Source organism: Amblyraja radiata, chromosome 28 (genome assembly GCF_010909765.2).
Source record: "Amblyraja radiata isolate CabotCenter1 chromosome 28, sAmbRad1.1.pri, whole genome shotgun sequence".
Lineage (NCBI taxonomy): Eukaryota > Metazoa > Chordata > Chondrichthyes > Rajiformes > Rajidae > Amblyraja > Amblyraja radiata.
In genome coordinates, this window is record NC_045983.1 from 5,623,360 (window position 1) to 5,645,026 (window position 21,667).

The 21,667-nt window shown below is 45.5% G+C and overlaps 1 protein-coding gene across 2 annotated transcripts in view; it reads right to left on the bottom strand.

Moving 5' to 3' along the window:
• The window catches only part of spata22 (spermatogenesis associated 22), a 60,096-nt gene extending 38,808 nt beyond the window's left edge, over nucleotides 1-21,288 (bottom strand). Inside the window, exons 1-5 of one of the 2 annotated variants that reach the window (XM_033045644.1) lie at nucleotides 21,080-21,288; nucleotides 18,027-18,111; nucleotides 17,140-17,271; nucleotides 16,519-16,678; nucleotides 3,060-3,161 (exon numbers count right to left, since the gene is read on the bottom strand). In XM_033045644.1, coding sequence (XP_032901535.1) covers nucleotides 3,060-3,161; nucleotides 16,519-16,678; nucleotides 17,140-17,271; nucleotides 18,027-18,069 — 437 coding nt within the window. In that variant the 5' untranslated portion in view covers nucleotides 18,070-18,111; nucleotides 21,080-21,288. The remainder of the gene's footprint in view (nucleotides 1-3,059; nucleotides 3,162-16,518; nucleotides 16,679-17,139; nucleotides 17,272-18,026; nucleotides 18,112-21,079) is intronic. The other variant, XM_033045645.1, reaches the window with a different exon arrangement.
• Between the last annotated feature and the right edge of the window lie 379 nt (nucleotides 21,289-21,667).

The window sequence follows — 21,667 nt, forward strand, 5'->3', positions numbered from 1 at the left end:
AAGCATGTGCGATCAGGTTTCCAAAGATATTGTTGCACCAAAGGAATACTGCACCAAACCGAAAGGCACTCTGGAATAATTAATTGAGGAGATCAGAATGACTGTTAAGCACTCCAGTTTTTATGGGTGTCTCTACTTGAGGCCAGAAATCGCATTACAAGAAGTCATAACACCAGTCTTCTGAATTTGTAGTTGGCAGGGCAGTACTCTGCATATCGCCAATTTGTCTATAGGGTATTAGGGAATATATGCAGCCAAAGTTGCCCAAAGTATTTTTGTCCTTTAAATAAAATATACCAACTTTCCAGTTTCCTTTTCGTTTACCTGTTTTATCAAAGGAATAGTGTTTTGCTTACATTTAGGTTTCTGTTTCACATGTCATTAGACAAATGGAAAAGTAATGTTCAAGGTATTGCAGGAACCTGCTGGAAATCAGATTTCTGGCAGAGTTCGCAACTATCTTTCCCTCTAGGGCTTACAGCTGCCTCTATCCAACAAACTGCCTATCAGGGAACCTCCTTGCCTGAGGTCATCTGTTGCCGGTCTTAAATTGTCCTGGAATTTCGCTTCCAGGTTTTTTTCCAGCTTTCCCTACTACAATCAGTCTCAAGAAGGGTCCCAAAGCCGAATGTCACCTATCCATTTTCTCCAGCGACTACCTGACACACTGAGTTACTCTGGCGTTCTGTGTCCATCTCTGGTATACACCAGCATCTGCAGTTCCTTTTTATAACATTCTGGCACATAGTTTTTCCAATTACTTTTTAGTTTAGTTTAGAGCTATAGCATAGAAACCGTATCCTTTTACGATCTAATAAATGCACGGTAATATTTCCAATAAAAGTAAATTGCAGCAAGGGGGTTTCCAGACTGAATTTGTTCTCATCTCCTGTCCAAGATGTAAAGGTCAACACTGTCGTTATTAGTGACTCAGTTGAAACAAACTAAATGATAAGAATGAGGTTGAATTAACACAAAAGCTTACGTAGTCTCAAAGTGCTCTAAGTACCTCAAGAACAAATAAATAATTGTCAAATATCTAAGTTTTAATAAAAGAAAATAACCAGGGCACTTGAGAACACTGGTTCATGGAAATCAGAATGAGGGTTAAGCATTCCAGTTTTCCTGGGAAACTACTTGAGAACAGGAATCCAACATAAGAAGTCACACGTGTCATGAAACACTATGTCATAAAGCCATATAGACGTCCAAAGTACAGAGATAGTGAGAGTGATCCTGGAAGCTCCCGTCAAGGCAGAAACATATATTCACTTGGAAGCAGAGGCAGGTGTTACCACAATTTTAAAGCTTACTAGAATCTGCTCCCTAACGCAAGATTCCACCTCTCACCCGTTTCAACGCAAAGCCGTTCTCCCAACGCAATATTGCACCACTCACACATAGGCCCCAATTGCACAGGCGCAGCTCATTTTTCCTCATCCCCCAGCACTCCCTCCTTCTCCTCTTCATCCTCCCTCTTCAATCCCTAGAGAGGGAGGGGGTAGAGGGAAGGGTGGTAGAGAGGACGGGGTGGTAGAGAGGGAGGGGGGGTCAGAGAGGGGGGAGCTAGAGAGGGAGGGGAGAGGAGTAGAGAGGGAGTGGGTAGAGAGGGAGGGGAAGAGAGGGAGGGGGATAGAGAGGGAGAGGGGCAGAGAGGGAGGGGGTAGAGGGAGAGGGAGGGGAGTAGAGGGAGGGGTAGAGTGGGGGGGAGGGAGGGAACGGGCGAGGGAGGGAGAGGGGTAGAGGGTGGGAGTAAGGGTAGATAGGGAGGGGGCATCTTCCTCCTCCACCCCATCCCATCTCCCTGCTCAACACCCACCGCCGCACCCCCACCCCTCCCATCTCCCTCTACCACCCCACTCCCCACCGCATCTTCCTCCTCCTCAATTCCCTCATCCTCCTCCCCTCACTCCCATTCCCTTCCCCAGGACCTACCCAGGTCGTAGAGCAGTGCCAGGGCCTGGAACTCGGCCTGGTACTCGTACTCGGGCCGGCCCTGGCTGTAGACTCCAGCTGTCAGCTCGGCCGCCGTCTGGGCTCCAGTGCAGGCCCCGACTTAATCTCTGGGCTCGTCCCTGACCCCGGACCCAGGCTCCTCCTTGGTTCCAGTGGCGGCTTCATTTTCGGTCACGGTCACATCACAAGCCCCGGCCCTCACTCCAGCTCCACCCTCCCCACTAGGCATTGGGCACCGGCAGTCGCCGCCACGCGAGCGCCCCTCCCTCCCGGAGTGTCCCATCCTGCCTTGCGAGTGCATTGTGATGTCACTCGGGTTTTTTTCCCCGAAATGCGTGAGTTTTCGGGCTGTTTTTAAAACTTTAAACGATTAAAAAGTTTGGAAATATAGGTGGCAATGCGACGGGAAGATATTTATCGCCTCGGCGGAAATAATGTGAGTAGGATGAGTGAAAATAGGAAGGCTGTGGCCTAGCGTTTGAAAAATAGGAAAATTAACCAGATTGACACACACACACACACACACACAGCCACAAACAAGACAAAGAGTTTTAGTATTATATAGATTTTAACGTAAGCAAAATGCCATCTCAAATGGGAAATGAAATTCATTGTCTTCATGTGTAGGAAAGAACTGCAGATGCTGGTTTAAATCAAAGGTAGATTAATTATCTACCTAGCAAACTAACAAACTTAGACTGGATACAGATACAGATCTTCAGTTTCATATCACACTCCATAAACGTACAGGTATGTAGGTAAATTGGCTTGGTAAATGTAAACATTGTACCTAGTGTGTGTGTAGGATAGTGTTAATATGCGGGGATTGCTGGTCGGCGCGGACCTGGTGGACCGAAGGGCCTGTTTCCGCGCTGTATCGTTAAACTAATCTAAACAGCATAATTGTTATATGGTTATATGGTTATATTATAAGATCTTACTAATGATGGAGAAACATCACATTGGCTACAGAAAGGCTCAGAACATTGCTTCATGTCAGAAAGATCTGAAGGCTGTTGAAGGATGGCCAAATGTGACTGAAGTTAAAAAAACATGAGTAAATAAAATGAACAGCTGTCTGCTAGGCTGTGCAATCCACTTACTTCCAACTAGTTTTATTGCTTTGCCCTTTAGTGTTGGATCCACTTGAAAATTGCCTCTGTTCCTGACTTGGTTTCTGTTGAGGTACTTGTTGATGAACCTGGCTACAAATGAGCATTGTGTGTGATTACCTCTTCAATTATAATATTCTCTTATCAAATGAAATGATACACCTGTCATTATTTAATAAATCACGTTTTGGCAGTCCGATATTTGTCATGACACCCTTGCACGGAAGAACAGGGAAAATACAATCATAACAAAAATATCACACTTCAAAAGCACCAATATATCTTCAGGTAATGAAATTATTGATGCGCTCCTCGTGTTGCATGACAACATTTTAATCCATCATTATTAGGCAAAGAGTTTTTTATATAAATATCGAAAGATAATCTTAATCCGACAGAACAGAAAATATAAAATACTTCCCTGCTGCCATACGATGCTGATAGAAATGTTCATTATCTGTTGTAAAAAACTGTTGCAGCTAGCTAGTTCATAATAAAACAAGCTGCAGGCCATTCAATTGCCTTTGGTATAAAGCAGCGGCGATGATAACACTTGGAATGCGGTAACAGCTCACCACCACCACCTCCGGCATTGACAAATTGCCAAGTCTGGTTAACAAGGACCATTGCCTTAATAATAAATGCTTTCCTTTGCAGGTAATTTGAATGTCAGTTTACTAACGGTATTAAGGTCAACACCAATGTGGGCCATAAAGGGTGATGCAGAGCATTTCAGAGACCTTTAGACAGGCTGTGAATGAGCAAGATACAGTATAGGTGCAAAATGTGAGGCCATCCCTTATGGTAGAAAACATAGAAACAGAGGATTCTTTAAATAGCAAGAGATTAAAAGATGGCATACAAGGACACAGGCCAACTATTGAAGATGCTATAATTTCCCCTACACCACCATCAAAGTACTTTAACAGCAGTGAGGCAAGAAATCACCAGTAGCTCCTCCCACCTGATCTCTTGTTGCAGCCTCTTCTACATCGGCAAGCCCAGGTAGAGACTAAGCAATTGTTTTGCAGCATACCTGCGGTCAATCCCAGTGTCCTTCCCAGGGCACATTGTCAAAATAAAGAACAAGTAATTCAGGATGGAGCTGAGGTTAAATTTTATCACCTGCGCTAAAATGACTGGAATTCATTGTCCAAGGGGGCAATGAAATTTCAGCTGCTAAGTATATTCAAGGCAGAGATAAACAGATTTTAGGTATTACAGGGATCAAGGAGTATAAGATTAATACTAAAAGGTGCTACTAAAGTAAGAAAAAGCCATATTACCGAATGATCAAGTAGGCACGAGAGGTTGAGTAGCCTACTTCTCACCATACTTCTTGCAATAATTATTACAGGTGCACAACCTTTTACCCGGAGTTCCGGAAACCGAAAAACTCTGAAAACCGGCCATTTTTTCCAGGATGTCGTCTGCACACCAAAGCTCGCGGTTGGCGCCAAACTTGACCCGAAACGACCCACGGTCAACCCAGGTCTGTACTACTATAGCGGCTGCCTCCTCCCCGGAGACCGGGGAGACACTTAAACATCTGTAAATCATTGCTTAAATGTTAGTCAGTTAGTTTGGAGGGCTTTTATGTGAAAAAGGGGGGGGGGGGGGAAGGTGAAGGGGGAAACTTTAATTCTTAGTCCCCTACCTGGTCGGAGAGGCGGGGAGCGGGCAATGCTTTACCGGGTCGCCGTGCAGTAAGCTCCGGAGCGCTGTGGCCGCCAACTCCCAGCTGGGGCTGCGGGCGTCCGGCCGCGGGCGGCGCCGGTTGTAGCTCCGACCCAGGCAACTCTACCCCTGGCTGCGCGGCGCTTCAAATCCAGCGCGGCCCGCGGCCGGACGCCCTCAGCCCCAGCACCGCTGCGTGTCCGACATGTTGTGTGTCAGCGGCCACAGCGCTCCAGAGCTTACCGCACGGCGACCCGGTAAGGCATTGCCCGCTCCCCGCTGGTATCCCAGCGCTGCAACGCCGCCGACTCCCAACATCGCGGAGCTGGGGCTGCGGGCGTCCGGCCGCGGGCGGCGCTGGATTTGGAGCGCCACGCAGCCAGGGGTAGAGTTGCCGGGGTCGGAGCTCCAACCGGCGCCGCCCGCGACCGGACGCCCGCAGCCCTCAGCTCCGCGATGTTGGGAGTCCGCGGCCACAGCGCTCCGGAGCTTACTGCACGGCGACCCGGTAAGGCATTGCCCGCTCCTCGCCTCTCCGACCAGGTAGGGGACTAAGAATTAAAGTTTCCCCCTTCACCCCCCACCCACATAAAATCCCTCCAAACTAACTGACTAACATTTATGCAATGATTTACAATGATTTCCCCGGTCTCCGGGGAGGAGGCAGCCACTCCAGACTTTTCAAGCCGCCCGCGCTACCTACCTAATCTACGCTAAAAATCTTCCATTCGGAAATCCGAAAAATTCCGAAATCCGACAAGTGTCTGGTCCCAAGGCTTTCGGATAAAAGGTTGTGCACCTGTATCACTTTAATAAACAAATTTAAACCACATGGCCTCAAATAATGATACAGAGCTGCCCAAGCCTCAGTTTTATTTGTTCCCTTGATTTTGTTGCATTCTGTAATATCTATATAATTAAAAATCTCAAATTGACCACTTCCTGTCTGCACTGTATATTGATTTTAGAAAAAATGCTACCATATATCACTATGATTTTTGGCCATCTTACTCAGTCCTCCGCTGAGCAGGCCCCGAGGATTTTTCCCACCGATGAAAAATAAAAAAGTTATGAGTGTTTAAAAAACCTTGAGATCCTCTCGCCTGTCAATCACCGCGATGAAGGTAACGCCCCTTCTGGGGGGGAGGGCAGGATTATAAAACCCCGGATGCCTGGATGTGACTCAGTCACTCTGCAAGATCGCAAGGGAGAGGCCACAACTCTCATTCTAAGCTGTGAATCAACAGAACTGTGAGTCTACAATGTACTTGCAATAAATGATTTGTTAGCCCTTAATGACAATGCCATGAGTTGTTTGGCCTGCTGCCCTGCCTGTGCTTGAAACTGCAATGCTTTATTAGGTCCGACTGTGCTTGGAAGGAATAAATGCTTTATTAGGTCCGATTGTGTTTGGTTCAAACGTCCCGCTCATTTCGTGACTTCCGCTTAGTGGACAGGTCGCGCTGATTGCGTAATTTCCAGTGCGTGAAAAGGTCGCGCTGATTGCGTAATTTCAGGTAAGTGCACAAGTCACTCTGTTTGCGGAAGTGGCGCTGACTGTGGAAGCCCCAAAGTGGAGAGGCCGTGCTCAGCCATGTGAGTATTCAAGAAAGTTTACTGCCATATATATGGTGTGTGAGTCAGTGTGTGTGTGTGTGTGTGCGCGCGCGCGCGTGTGTGTGTGTGTGCGTGCGTGCGTGCGTGTGTGTCTTCTCAGTGACTGAGCTGCCAGCGAAGAATCCATTGGCTGACCAGCCCACCCGTGTGAAGCTGGGACATAGTCTAGTCATCTCATAAAATTTGAACAGCAAAGTTTCAGCAAAGTAGTAGGAAATCAATCATTTTGAAGTGATATACATTGATCAAATTATTGACATTTACTCTGGGCTCAGATCAAGCACTTCTGTGGAATACGATAATCACATCCTCATGACTAAATTGCTAATGTGCTGCCGAGCTGCACTACTTGATTTTAAAAAAAGGCAAGCAACAATACCTGCCAAAAAATGGAATATTAAAATAGATAAGGATTCTAAAAAGATATGAAAGTTCACCTCAGTAAAATTCCCAACAGGAAAAACATGCTGTCATCAGCTTCTTGGGGTTAAAGTCCAAAATCAAAGCCAAAGCACTTGCTTCAGAAAACAAGCTGCAAAGATTAACAGAAGATAGTGGAGTACATTTGCAGCATTTGGACCACTTTCTGAACATTCTCTTCAAAGGATTATATCTCTATAAATAAGGTGTGCCCCACTCTGCCAGAGTTTAATACAATCAACTTAATAACAAATTTAACTCACTTACTTCCAGTTGCTTTTACTATTTTGCTCTACGACATTAGATCCATAGGAAAACGTTCTGTATTCTTGGGTTTGTTGATGCTGAGGTTCTGGTTGCGGAAGTTGACTAAACGGTAGGATTTTGAGTAATTAACACTTAATTTATTAAGGCTATTAATAGTAGAATAAAACTCAAAATTGATCCAATTTATTTTCCACTATCAAATCTTGAGGCAGAGGATAAACAATCTCTGAAAATGTAATGCCAGCTTCAATGGGTCAGATCGTGCTCTGTTCTCCACAGCTCAGCACTCCTTTCAATACTAATTTTGCACACTCTGACTCTGGATGTCAGGTACCAGTTCATCCAACCTCCTGCTCTACCACTGCATTTAACACCAAGTCCAATGGTGGCTCCAGAGTATATTCAGTTAAGATGTACTTTACAGTTGGCTTTTTCGATTTGTGCTGACCATGGCTGGTAGAACAAATAGTAACTCCATTCATTTGAGTAGGGTTCCCAAACTTCATTAAAATGTAGCTTTGTTTGGGGGGGTATTTCACTGTGATAATTACTTTGAATTAACCAGCTTTTATTTTAAACTAGACCAAGTGCAGACCCGTCCTTGGTTCCAGTGGCGGCTTCTTTCCTGGCCCCATACCAAGCCCCGGGCTCGACTCTCACTCCAGCTCGAGCACCAGGCTTGGCTCCAGCCAGTGCTCGCGGCACCACCCTCACCTTCAGGCGCCGGAAGCCGCCACCATGCGAGCGCTTGAACGCCCCACCCTTCCTGTGTCCCGTCCTGCCTTGCGAGTGCATTGTGACGTCACTCAGGTTTTCGGGCTGTTTTTAAAAATTCAAATGATTAAATACGTAATCGTTGGGTCTGCTCCCATTGGTTCTGACCCCCGATGCAAGATTCTACCACTCACCCGTTCCCCCAAAGTAAGCCATTCCCCCAATGCAATATTGCACCACTCAAGCATAGCCCCCAACTGCACAGGCGCAGCCCATTTCTCCTCATCCCCCAGCACTCCCTCCTCCACCTCTTCACCCTCTCTTCAATCCCTAGAGAGGGAGGGGGGTAGAGAGGGAGAGGGGGTAGAGCGGGAGGGGGGGCAGAGAGGGTGGGGGTAGAGGGGAATAGGGGTATAGAGGGAGGGGATAGAGAGGGAGGGGGTAAAGAGGGAGAGGGGTAGAGGGTGGGAGTGTGGGTAGATAGGGAGAGGGCATCTCCCTCCTCCAAACCCCCCCCCAAATCTCCCTCTACCACCCCACTCCCCACCCCATTTCCATCTTCCTCTTCCCCTCACTCCCATTCCCTGCCCCAGGACCTACCAAAGTCGTAGAACAGCGCCAGGGCCTGGAACTCAGCCTGTTTCTCGTACTCGGCCCGGCCCTGGCTGTTGACTCCAGCCGTCAGCTGCTGCCGCCTGGGCCCAACTTCATCTCTGGGCTCGTCCCTGACCCAGGCTCATCCTTGGTTCCAGCGGCGGCTTCTTTCTCACCGGTCACGACCCACACCAAGCCCCCCGGGTTCGGCTCTCACTCCAGCTCGAGCACCAGGCTCGGCTCCAGCCAGTGCCCGATGCACCACCCTTGGTGTCGGGAGCCGCCGCCACGCAAGCGCTGGAGTGCCGCACCCTCCCAGAATGTCCCGTCCTGCATTGCAAGTGCATTGTGATGTCACTCAGATTTTATTTTCCGAAAAGGGTGAATTTTTGGGCTGTTTTTAAAACTTTAAACGATTAAAAACTTCAGATATATAGGTGGGAATGCAATGGGAAGATGTTTATCGCCTCGACGGGGAAAATGTGAGTAGAATGTGTGAAAATGGGGAGGCTGTGGCCTAGCGTTTGGTAGAAAATAGCAATTAACCAAATATTGACACACACACACAGCCACAAACAAGATGAAGAGTTTTAATATTATAGAGATTATGTTGTAAAAAATAATCAATTTCAACTGTGCTTAAGTATTTTTCAATTAAGATGACTTTAATAGCAGCAAAGGTAGACAAAAATGCTGGAGAAACGCAGCGGATGAGGCAGCATCTATGGAGCGAAGGAAGAGGAGCATGTGGCCAGCCACTTAGGGGACATATGATTCAGCCCTGTATTAACCATATCCAGTTAAGTCAAGTTTACTGTCAAATGCACAAGTATAGTGAGGTACAGGTATCATGAAAGGTTTTGCTTGAGGCAGTGTCACATTGAATTGAATACCTTTATTGTCATTCAGACCTTACGGTCTGAACGAAATTTCGTGCCTGCAGTCATACATACAATAAAAAACAACAATAAACACAAATTAACATCCACCACAGTGTATCCTCCAAGCACCTCCTCACTGTGGTGGAGGCAAAAATCTTAGGGTTACTGTCTCTTCCCTCCTCTTCTCCCTCTGCGCTGAGGCGATTCCCCACCGGGCGATGGCACAAACAGTCCCGCGGCTCACCGAACCCCGCGAACGGGCCGGTTCAATCACCATGACCCGGGGTGGTCGAAGCTGCCGCCCTCCAGTCCAGCGGACGCAGCCGCTGGCCCGCGGCCGAACCCAGGACTCAGGTCATAGCCGCCAGAACGCCGTCCCAGCCACCGGAGCACCGTTCCAGCCCCGAGCCGGATCGCCCTCACGTGAGTGCCGTTCCTCCCTCGAGCTGGGCCACTCCGACGGGAGTGCCGTTCCACCCTCGGGCTGGGCCACTCCGACGGGATTGCCGTTCCACCCTCGGGCTGGGCCACTCCGACGGGATTGCCGTTCCTCCCTCGAGCTGGGCCACTCCGACGGGAGTGTCGTTCCTCCCTCGAGCTGGGCCACTCCGACGGGAGTGCCGTTCCACCCTTGGGCTGGGCCACTCCGACGGGAGTGCCGTTCCACCTCGGGCTGGGCCACTCCGACGGGAGTGCCGTTCCACCTCGGGCTGGGCCACTCCGACGGGAGTGCCGTTCCACCTCGAGCTGGGCCACTCCGACGGGAGCGTCACAGCCCCTCACGAGAGAGTCTCAGCCCCTCGTCAGGCCGCCCTCACGGGAGCGAGCCCAGGGCGAGTCCTGACAGGCTCTGCCTCCGGAGCCTCGAGGTCGCCAGCTCCGCCATTAGGCCACAGCGCAGACGGAGGCAGAGAAGGGGGATACGACAAAAAGTCGTATTCCCCCGAAGGGAGAGACAGCAAGCCCCGTTTCAACCCCCCACCCTCGCCCCCCACATAAACACAGCTTAAAAACCAAAAACGTAACTACACAAAACGAAAAAAACAACACAAAAAAGTAAAGACAAACGGACTGCAGGCGAGCCGCAGCCGTTCCCAGCGCCGCCACTTCCGGCACATGCACTCAAACATACAGAAAACAAATTATACATAAATTACAGAGTTTTACATTCTCCCCGTGACTACATGGGTTTTCTCCGAGATCTTCGGTTTCCTTCCACATTCCAAAGACGTACAGGTATGTAGGTTCATTGGCTTGGTAAATTGTCCCTAGTGTGTAGGATAGTGTTAATGCACACTGTATCTCTAAACTAAACTAAACAAAACTTGAGGTTGTAGGAAGATATACACAAAATGCTGGAGCATCTCAGTGGGATAGGCAGCATCTCCGGGGAGAAGGAACGGGTGACTTATCGGGTCGAGACCCTTCTTCAGACTTGTAGGAAGATAGCTGTTCCTCGACCTGGGGCTGTGGAGCTTGAGTCTCAATACTTTCAGTAGCTCCATTGCAGTTGTGGCAGTGAGAAGATAGCCCCAGATGGCGAGGATCCTTGATAAATGCAGGAAGATAGTTGTTCCTCAACTTGCTAGTGTGGAACTTCAGTCTCAGTACTTTCCGTACCTCCTGCTCGGATGGTGAGGATACTCAATGATAGATGCAGGAAGATATCCGCTCCTCAACCTACTTGAGTGGAACGTCAGTCTTAGTCTTTCGGTACCTCCTGCCCAATTGTAGCAATGAGAAGAGTCCATGGACCAGATGGTGGGGATCATTGATGATAGGTGCTGCCTTCTTGAGGCAGCTCTTCATGATTTTGACAGTGGGGAGAGCTGCGCCCGTAATGGACCAGGCTGAGTCCACCACTCTCTGCAGCTTCTTGTGTTTGTCCATTGGAATCATCGCACCAGCCACGATGCAACCAGTCGAGATACATTCAAAAGTTTGTTAGGATGTTCAGACTTACAATTATCACTTTAAACTTCTAAGAGAGGCACTGGTGTGCCTTCTTCATGATTACATCCATGTGCTGGGCCCAGGACAGGACATCCGAGATGTTAATGTCAAGGAATTTAAAGCTGCTAACTCGCTAATCTTATTGATGAAAGCTGGCATGTAGTCTTCCAACCTCCCCTTTCTGAAGTCAACAATCAGTTATATGGTATTGTTGATGTTAACCATATCGTGTTTCTTCCTCAAATTTTACACATACATATAGAATATAAACAAATTCAATATAATTGATGCATAATTATATGGTTTGATCATAATAGGCTTCAATTATCCCACTGTTCTAATTATGTTTGTTGGCAAATCTATTGTCTTTTATTACTGTAATTTAATCTATAGTGCTGAGTAAATGTAGTTGAAACTACTTATTCTAATTTTACAAAAACATTACAAATTATGATGCGCCTGAAATTGTTTTGTATCTGGACAGATGTGTTGTTGGATATGGGTTGGAGTTAACATGTTTTATATTTTGGAGTCATAAGGAACTGCAGATGCTGGAATGATGAGTGAAACACAAAGTGCTGGAGTAACTCAGCAGGTCACGATGCTGCCTGACCCGCTGAGTTACTCAGTCCTTTTTATTTCACTGTTTTGTGTATTGGATCTCTACTGGAATATTCTACTATCAATGAGCCTCAGCCTTATGTACTATCGAATAGGTTTTATACCAAAAACTGTGTCGGCAGACTGAGGAGGGGGTGAGAGGGGAGAGAAGAGAAATCAACAAGGTGACTCATGCCCAGGAAAGTGACCTAGCAGTGCAGTCATGTGCCTAGGGCATGTCTGAGCAGACACAGGTTTTGGTATAAAAACTGTTCAATAGTACGACTTCGGGCTGCCCCTATTGACCACATGTGCTAAGAGTAATCTCACCATCACCGACACACTCTTCAGACTATCCAATGGGTATAAGAAGAATAGAATAGAATGCTATTTATTGTCATTCAAACCTGGGTTTGAACAAAATTCCATTTCTAGTTTTTTTACATTACAAACACAATCCAAGACCCACACTTAACACAGTTTACATAAACATCCATCACAGTGAGTCTCCAACATTTCCTCACTGTCCCGTAGATCCACGCAGTCGCATCTTAAAGATTATGTCATTATTTGCAGGCAGGATCATCAGAACCATGTGAGAGTACTGGATAGATAAAACTGGTCAAATCTATCATCAGCTTCCACACTGTCCCAGTGCAGCCATAGCTTACCTGAGCCATGTTCAACACTCTGAAGCTACAGCGCTCAGAAGTGAGGGAGAAATACCAGTTTCACCTTGACGACACTCTGGCTGCTCATAGACCATCGACTGGAGACCCGACTGGAAAGTAGAACCAGTTCAAGCAGATGGTGATTGAATCAGCAAAGATTGTTCTTCAATGGTTCAATGGTACCTTGACACATATGCAACTACACAGTGAAATTATTTATGGAAAATACTGCACGAAAAGTGCAAATAGCAGAATGATGTTACCTCTGCGCCAACAAGCTTCTAGCACTTGCAGGGCAAAGCCCAGTGAGAACTCCATGAAATGCAGAACAATTAGTCAGACCACATGACAGATGTGTTCCAGCAATAAGGTAACTCGAACAACTCAAAGGAGTTTTTCAGTTTGTTAAAAGTGGTTTATGGACTCCCAAAACCCAGCATTAACCAGAACTGCAGTTCTTCACTGCTGCTCTGCTGCTCCATGCCGCTGCAGGCCGCGTTCAATCTGTGCACTCAACCTCTGAAGGCCCTCCTCCAATTGCTCCATTTAGTTTATTGACAAAGCAAGCAACACAAGCATTGGAGGCATTTCTCCAAACTCAACAGACTCTACAGTTGACACTGCTGCTCTAGACAAAAAAGTCTACAATTATTTTTTCCCCCAAAAAATCCACAAAGCTATTGCAAAGATAAGACTGCAAGTTTCACAATTTCTGTCACTTGACTAACTTCAGGACAACGTATTTATGTGTTTTCTCCAATAGCATATTTATATAACCCTGAATGTTCTTTCATCTTATCTGCTAATTGCAGATAGTCCAAAGACCTCAAAGGCAGGTGATCTATTGCAAATTTTCTAAGATTAGAATGTTAAAGTTTACTTGACTGGATTTATCCTACAGAATTCTACAGCACAAGTAACCAAAATAAACTTTATGAAAGCTGAAAATTATGTGACAACCTGATTAATGAAATATTGCTAAGAAATCAGATTGAGTGAAAGTGTGTCATGTGAATAGTTCTGAACGTTCCAGGTACACGTTTCACCCAATTTAGCAGTCCAGGAGTCCAAATTATAACTGCCAATTCAATTTTGAGCCCAGTATATTTTTGAAGCCTCCCACAATGTCTGTTTGATTTGTTATTTTAACATAAAGCTAACCTAGTTGGGAGGTCACGTGTGGCCAGGGCTCCCGAAGGACCACGGGCTACTGCCATGCCCCGGCAGCAGGCCCGGCTCACCCGCCGTAGAACCCGGGGAAGCCGCCTGGAGAGGGAGCCTTGTCCAAAGCTCGTTTCCTGTTCCGGGAACTAGATGGTGGAGAGAGCCATCAATGGTAGTGGACGCTGAACAAAGCGCCAGTGTCCGCTGCGAGAGGCACCCCCACCCCCTCCCCCGGGACATGAAGTCTGAAGGCCGGGCAAGAGAGAGACGACGGTTCGCAGGACGATCCGGATGGAGGCAAGGGCTGCAACGGGCCTTTATGGCTAGCTGCAGCTGGGACTTTGAAAATGGCCGAAACCTGGCTACCCTTGCATGTCGACTTATTGGTCTGCTTCTATGCATTCGGCAACTTAATTAGGGATTGTACTTATGAATGGAAATAATCTTACTGATCTGTATGCAATAAATAATGTCACGTGGCAATAAAAAGAACCTTATATGGAATTGGCTCCTCATGTAAAACCATGCCTTTTGTTCTTTTACCTTTTCTGTCTTTTGATAATTCTTGCATTCGCCTATGTTGCATTTTTGCAACACCTGATTTATTTCTTTGCAAACACTATTTCCCCCCCTGCCGCTAACAGCTGTGATCTCACGACAACATTTCTCTGCACGAGAAAAAAAGTTGCAACTGTGGGGATAAAGTGATGGGTAAATAGTACTTTGAGTCTTCACATACAGATGCATCTTAAATGCCTTCAGCATCTGTTTCACTGAGCACAAGTTTCAGATTAGATCTACCACAAGGACAAAAATAGCTTTATCTGTGATTGTGAACCATAATACTACATTTTGTGCATCAGGATTGTTACAAGGGCCGTTTGCTTCATCAGTCTACTGATGAATAAATCATGTAACAAGAGACCTGCTTACCATAGAAAACATACAGAGGTCAATATAGTTACAGGCCACATTACAAGAGTCATGTAAATTCAGTACAACTAATAACCAGGTACCAAAAGCATAAGTAATATTTGATATTGACAAGGCAAAGGACTGAAATTGTAGTTGGCATTGAAGATGCTGACTCATCTTTCCAATGTTCATCTGAAGGAAGTTATGAGTCAATGAAGACAGATATCAGTGAAACAATTTGGCAGCATAGAGGCAGAAATTAGAACTACTCAGAAAGGAGAGCTATGTGTTGTATAGATACCATAGATACTGGGTGTTGTACAGATACTGGGTGCCAATAGATGAAGCTGATGACAGTTTTCACATCACATGGATACAGGGCTTGCATTTTAAAAAAAATCTTGGTGTATCTCTGTGTGAAAATTGCAGGTGGGCTGGAAAAGAAAGGCGATACCAACAATGATCAGATAAATAAAAATTCTGATGAAATACTTAAAATGCTAACCTTATTTCTCACGTCGCAGCGGCCTCTGCAGTCCGTCTGTCTTTTTTTTTTTTTTTTGTCTCGTTTAATGTAGTTTATACTGTTTTTTTTAACTGGGTATGTGTGTGGGGGGCGGGGGGTGGGGAAACTTTTAAAATTGTTTCCCTGTACGGAGGACCCGACCTTTTCTGTCGGGTCTCCGTTGTTGTTGGGGCCTAGCACCGTGGAGCCGCCTCCAACCAGAACGACCTGGGGCTCCAGTCGCGGATCCTGCGGACTACTTACCAGCTGGCCGAGTTCGGAGCGGGAGGAGCTGTGGTGGCCCGCTGCTGCGGCCCGACCCCGGAGATTCAGAGACTCCAGCCGCAGGTCTGGTGGACGGTAACACCGGGAGCCCGCGGATCCCTGGTGGGAGACCGCTTTTCGGGGCTTCCGCAACGGCGACTTCTCCTGCCCGAGTTGCGGGGTTGAGGATGACCTGGAGCGGGGCCTTACATCACCCGGCGCGGCTTTAAATGGCCGCGGGACTTGCTAGCGCCTGCCGGGGGCTCCAACATCAAGACCCGGAGCGCGGCCTTGCATTGCCCGGCGCGGCCTTAATGGCCGCGGGATTTACTTACCCTCGCCCGCCGGGGGCTTTGACTCTGACATCGGGAGGAGAATGGGGAGAGCAGGGGAGAGATAAAACTTTGCCTTCCATCACAGCGAGGAGGAGATTCGCTGTGATGGATGTTTGTGTAAATTGTGTTGTCTTCTACTTGGTTGTATGACTGCAGAAACCAAATTTCGTTTGAACCTCAATGAGGTTCAAATGCCAACAAATAAATTGTATCATTGTATACCACAGATGCTGCCTGACCTGCTCAATACCTCCAGTATGATTCATTGTATTCCAGAGTCTGCAATATTTTGCTTTTAAAATAAAAGTGAAACCTATGGAAGAGACACCCCAGAAGGCTGTGCATTGAGGAGAGGCTTCAAAAGGGTCTATAATCATCTTTGTGAAAGTCTGGAGAAAGGTACAAAAGGAAAACAAAGATACCCATCTCATGCCACAATCAACCACCACAGAGAATGTTGTTTGAGAGTTTGGTCACATAACACTGTAACTTGTTGCTCACATTTTTACTCCTCCACCTGTAGGCAATTAGAAAGAACATCAAGCTTGCAGTATGCAAAGAATAACATTTTCCATCCCTGATTTTGCAAATTATGTTTTTATATTTTCCTGGGAAAGCTGCAATGGTCACAATATGATGCTCACATGCTGCCTTAGTTCCCCAAATGCATTCAGCAATCAAATTATTCCAATGTTTTATGTTTAAATTGAATACAGAAAAAAAAAAAAAATATGCTGGTTAAATGTGTTTTTAAAGAAACGTCTCTAAAGTTTTCTACTGATATTCTTTAAGAATGCTGATTTAAAATAGATGTTTATGTTTACAGCAATTCAAATACAAATATATGCTCAGAATTAATATTGTATAACCTACCTGTTTTTTGTCGTTTTTGCTGAATTTGGCATTGGTGTCATCCCACTAGCTGTACTGCCCAGATTGCTCCTCATACTAGGATATTGAAACTCGGTCCTATAGTTGTTCAGTGCTGTTGTCTGATTGTTTTGTTGTCTGCTTTGTACCGATCCTCTGCTGCCTTAAAGTTTAACAATTAAACGTGTCAAACTTTTCCTCGAGAGTTGAAATAGAAAAAGGATCTTTTTACAATAGCATTTTATATATCTATTAATTAGGATAGTTTTCATGCTGTACAACGTAAGAAAATGTTTGCCATCACAATAAAGATTTATTTGTTCTAAACAGCCAAATTGTGATGGTGTAAAAATATGTCCTGAGTCATAAGTTGTTTTTTTCAAATTTAGCAGTAAATTTGACATTTCCCAATTGCTTTGAAAGAAAACAGAAGCATTACTGCTTTCGAAGTGTTGTTCTAAACACCTTCACATTCCTCAGATAAACATGCTCAGAGAAACAATGATAAGAGTTTGTATGCCAGTAAAATAATGGACAGTTATCATCCCATTTGGAGAAATAGCCATTAAAACAAGCAGAGCACAACAAAATGGTGAATGTTTGGAAAGGAATCAACTTAGATACCTGCAGGTGGTGAATCAAAACTCTCTGGTGTAGGAAAATTACTACTGGAGCCCAACTCATGTTCCTTAGGATTTGAAGTTAATGGCAATCGGGTTCTTTTCTTTTGGTTGAAAAGTAATAAAGGAAGACACCCTGAAAAACACAATTTAAATAAATTAATACAATCTCCATAATCATTATTACCAGAAGTGTAATTAAAATGCAAATAATATATAGAAATTGTCAAACTTGGCCAAAACTTGCTTTCATTGTACCCTAGCCTTTCAACAAGAACGTCAACGTAAAATAGTTAGTTTGTGAATATCTCAAATGGATAATATGAAGGCGCAGCTTATGGAAAGGCTTCAGGGGAAAAGTTTCCTACGAAATAAATTGAAACGGGTAAAGATCACTTAAAAGAAATTCAGTGATTAAACAATTACTTTAATTGTTAATGCAGTTACTTTGGACAGATTTAACCTTTATTTTTCTGCAATAACATTAAATGTCCAAGGGGAACCACCAATATTGCAATGCAATGAGTTGCATATTTACCACACAAATAGGCTAAACAGCCCAAAAGGTCTGTCACTGTGATGATGGAGGCACAACAGGCTGCAGATGCTACAATCTGGAGCAACTAAGTGTCATTGACTCAAAAGTGAAGGAAGGAAGGAACAAATTAAAACATATAAACAGATTGATAGTGGAGGATAGTAGATCACATCAAATGTGATAGTAAAATTTTGTAATTTTACTATCACATTTGATGTGATCTCCACTATCAATCTGTTTTTATTTTTTAATTTGTTCCTTCCTTCCTTCACTTTGAGTACATCAAAGGTTGTAAAGAATACTTCAAATAAGATTTTTTTCATAGATGAAAAACATTTGCTAATTAAAAGTACCTGACGTAGCTCGTGTAGAACTATCACTAATATTTCTCTTCATGGTTAAATCTCGGCATTACAGAATAGTCATATGTTCGGCAACCTATAGGATTGAAGAACAATATTAATGGTAATTGCAAAAATCACAATTTAATGTATATTTGAATTCATTAACCCGTATGAAAAATATACCACAGTTAACATTGATTGTAATTATCATCCTTTGAACTTAGATAAAACATATCAGGAGACAAGGAACTGCAGATGCTGGCTCCGGCCTTTCTCGGAGACCGGCCCAGAGCTTCTAGCCGCGGGCGCAGCGTGGACTTTCCATCGCGGAGCCTGGGATCCCTTGCCAGGGATCGCCAGAAGTGCTACGACCACCGGCCTGTGGCCTATAACATCGTGAAGCTGCGGTGTCCGGTAAGAAAGTGGCCGATTCAGGAATTCCAAGCTGCGGAGTGTGTGTTCCGACTCGTCCCATCGGAGTTTTGATCATCCCGACAAGAAAGGCCGTCCATAGCAGCGACTACAGACGGTTCATGGCCCCGACCACGGTGAACAAAGGAGGAAGATTGACTGAGCGTTATTGCCTTCCATCACAGTGAAGAATGTTGATTCCATTGTGGTGGATGTTTATGTTAAATTCTGTTGTGTATTGTGTTCTTTTTGATTGTATGGCTGCATGGTAACTCAAATTTCACTGTAACTTAATTGGTGCATGTGACAAATAAATGTGAACTTGAACTTGAACAAATAAGACAAAGGGCTGGAGTAATTCAGTGGGGCAGGCAGCATATTTTGAGAACATGGATAAGTGATAGTTAAGTTCGGGACCCTTTTTCAGACTGGGCAGGCATCAGAGAGGAGGAGCAGTGAGAGAAGGTCTCACAGAACTCTCGTCGGAGAGACGAGGAGAACTTCTTTAAATTAGGTATACCTTGAGGAGATTTTGTAGTAGAGCAGCAAAAAGGAGAGACAAGGAACTGCAGATGCAGGTTTACCAAACAAATACAGAAAGTGATGGAGTAATTCAGTGGGTCACGGAACATCTCTGGATAAAATGGACAGATGATGTTTTGTGTCAGGACCCGTCTTCAGACCCTCGTACAAAATAATACCACTGGATTATGAAAGAACTCCTGCCACTGAAGCATTTTGAGGCCAGTTAATTTTTAAGGACTACTATTTGTCACACCACTTCACCCATCAGCGCTGAGATCAAATTGAAAACAAGACAAGGAATCACTTTGTCAGCACATATCTTCTGTTCACTGAATATGGAGAATCAATAAAACAAGTCATTGGAAAACCACAGACTAAATTTAACAGCTAGCTCTGCACTTTGTTAATAACCTCCCATTTTCAGGCGAACGAAGATCATAATTTGTGCTTCTGTTCTTCCAAATTCTACTTGGGAGTATCTGTAACTTAGACCAGCCTCAAATAGAACCAAATTCTATCAGCTATTCCAGGTAGGTTTAGTATAATTGTCAGATATGTAAACTGGCACTCTGGGTGCAGAAGACTTCTTGCTGTATCCTTGTCATTTTGGTCAGTTCACCCTTAATTTGAAATAAAGCATTGATGATCGAGTACCAGGGGCACAGAACTCCTGTAGGTTCCACGACAAGTAGCTTGAATATCAAATATTTGAAAAAGGGTCCCAACCGGAAACATAATATGCCCATTTCCTTCCATAGATGCTGCCTACCCCGCTGAGTTCCTCCAGCAGTTTGTTTTCTTGCTCCAGATGCCAGTGTCTGGTGCCTCTTGTCTCTCTCCAACTTTTACTGATTTCCAAAACTCCAAGAAGATGTGGAGCAGAGAGCTGGAGCAAACCATCCATTGCCTTGCTGAAGGTCAGTGGGTAAACTGGGAAACCGAAAGGTGGAAGAATCCTTGCCAAGTGTAACTAAAATAGCATAGACATCTTTTTATCTATTTTATTGCCAATGTTTAATGACCTTTGTAGACTTTGTATCCGTTAATAACATGCCAAGGCCACGGAGTACATCTGGGGTTTAAATAGGAATTAGTGGTGCTATTTAACACATAACCCTCTCATTCCTGTGAAAAGCCAGGGAGTAAATTTGTGTTTTAATTAGAAACTAGTGGTGCTATATAAACACATACCCCTCCCATCATTCTAGTCAAATTAGTAAATCTGGGGTATAATGGGAATTAGTGATGCTATTTAACACAAAATCCTCTTACTACTGTGACTCCAGGACTCCAAATCCTGATGTTGGAAGCTCTTATGTGTAGTAAGGAACTGCAGATGCTGCTTTACACCAAGGAAAAGTGAGGCCCACGCAATTTGGAGCACCTCATATTTTGCTTGGGCCAGTCGTATGAATATTTATTTCTGTAACTTCAAGTAATACTTGGTTTCCTTCTCTCTGTCCCTCTCCCACCCTAGTCTCTGTCCTCCTGATTAATTTTACTGATGGAATGCCTCATTGTCACCTCCACCTAAGCCAACAATGAACCATTCTACATTCCCTTGATCACTGTCTGCTTCGATCTGTCCTTTTCACTCCTGACCTTACCCTCCATATCTGTGTCTTCCTCTCCCCTGACTCTGTCTGATGAAGGGTCTCGACCCAAACGTCACCCATTCCTACTCTCCACCAGAGATGCTGCCTGTCCCCGAGTTACTCCAGCATTTTGTCTATCTGTGGGAACCTTTTCCATTGGAAGGGTGCTGGCCATTTCCAAGCACCTTTGCCGTTTCAAAAAACTCAGTGCATCCAATGCAGATTTATTTCCCCTCAGTCATCCAATGCAGATTTATTTCCCCTCAGTGCATCCAATGCAGATTTATTTCCCCTCAGTGCATCCAATGCAGATTTATTTCCCCTCAGTGCATCCAGTGCAGATTTATTTTCCCTTAGTGCATCCAATGCAGATTTATTTTCCCTTAGTGCATCCAGTGCAGATTTATTTTCCCTCAGTGCATCCAATGCAGTTTTATCCCCCCTCCCCCATGCATCCAATGCACAGATTTATTTTCTCCCGACTGGAAGCCCCAAACCAGCGCCATTTCAGTCACAAACCACCTGACGAACCTCGGGCTCAGACGTTGTGTGCTTTTCCACACTGGTGTAAGAGGTGAGCTGTTCCGCGGCTCGGCTCGTGCGGCAGAGCCGTGTTTGTGTCGTCGACTCCCCGCCTCGGCCTCGGCCTCGGCCTCTCTCTCCCGCCCACCGGGCAGCAAACGGCAGCGACACGAGGTTCGGCGGGAGCCCGGCCTCGCCCGCGACGTCATCACGTCCCCGACGGCCACCCCGCGCGTGACGTCACCCCCAACTGACGTCATTGAACCCAACTTTTTGACTTGGCCAAAGATAAACACGAAGTTTGACACAAAAAGCTGGAGTTATAAGATAGGCCATTCTGCCCATCAACATTCTGCCCATCTACTCTGCCATTCAATCATGGCTGATCTATAGCTCCCTCCTAACCCTGTTCTCCTGCCTCCTGGGAGGGGGGGACACCCTTCTTCCACACCCTCTCTCCACTCGGTTGCTCCACTCCCTCACCGGGTACCCCCAAGGCCAGTGATCAGTGATCGCACAGCCTTCCCCCTTTCAAAAACGCTCCAATCCAATTTAAAGCATATATATTGCATTCAAGTGTAAGTTAAAAGACTTGCT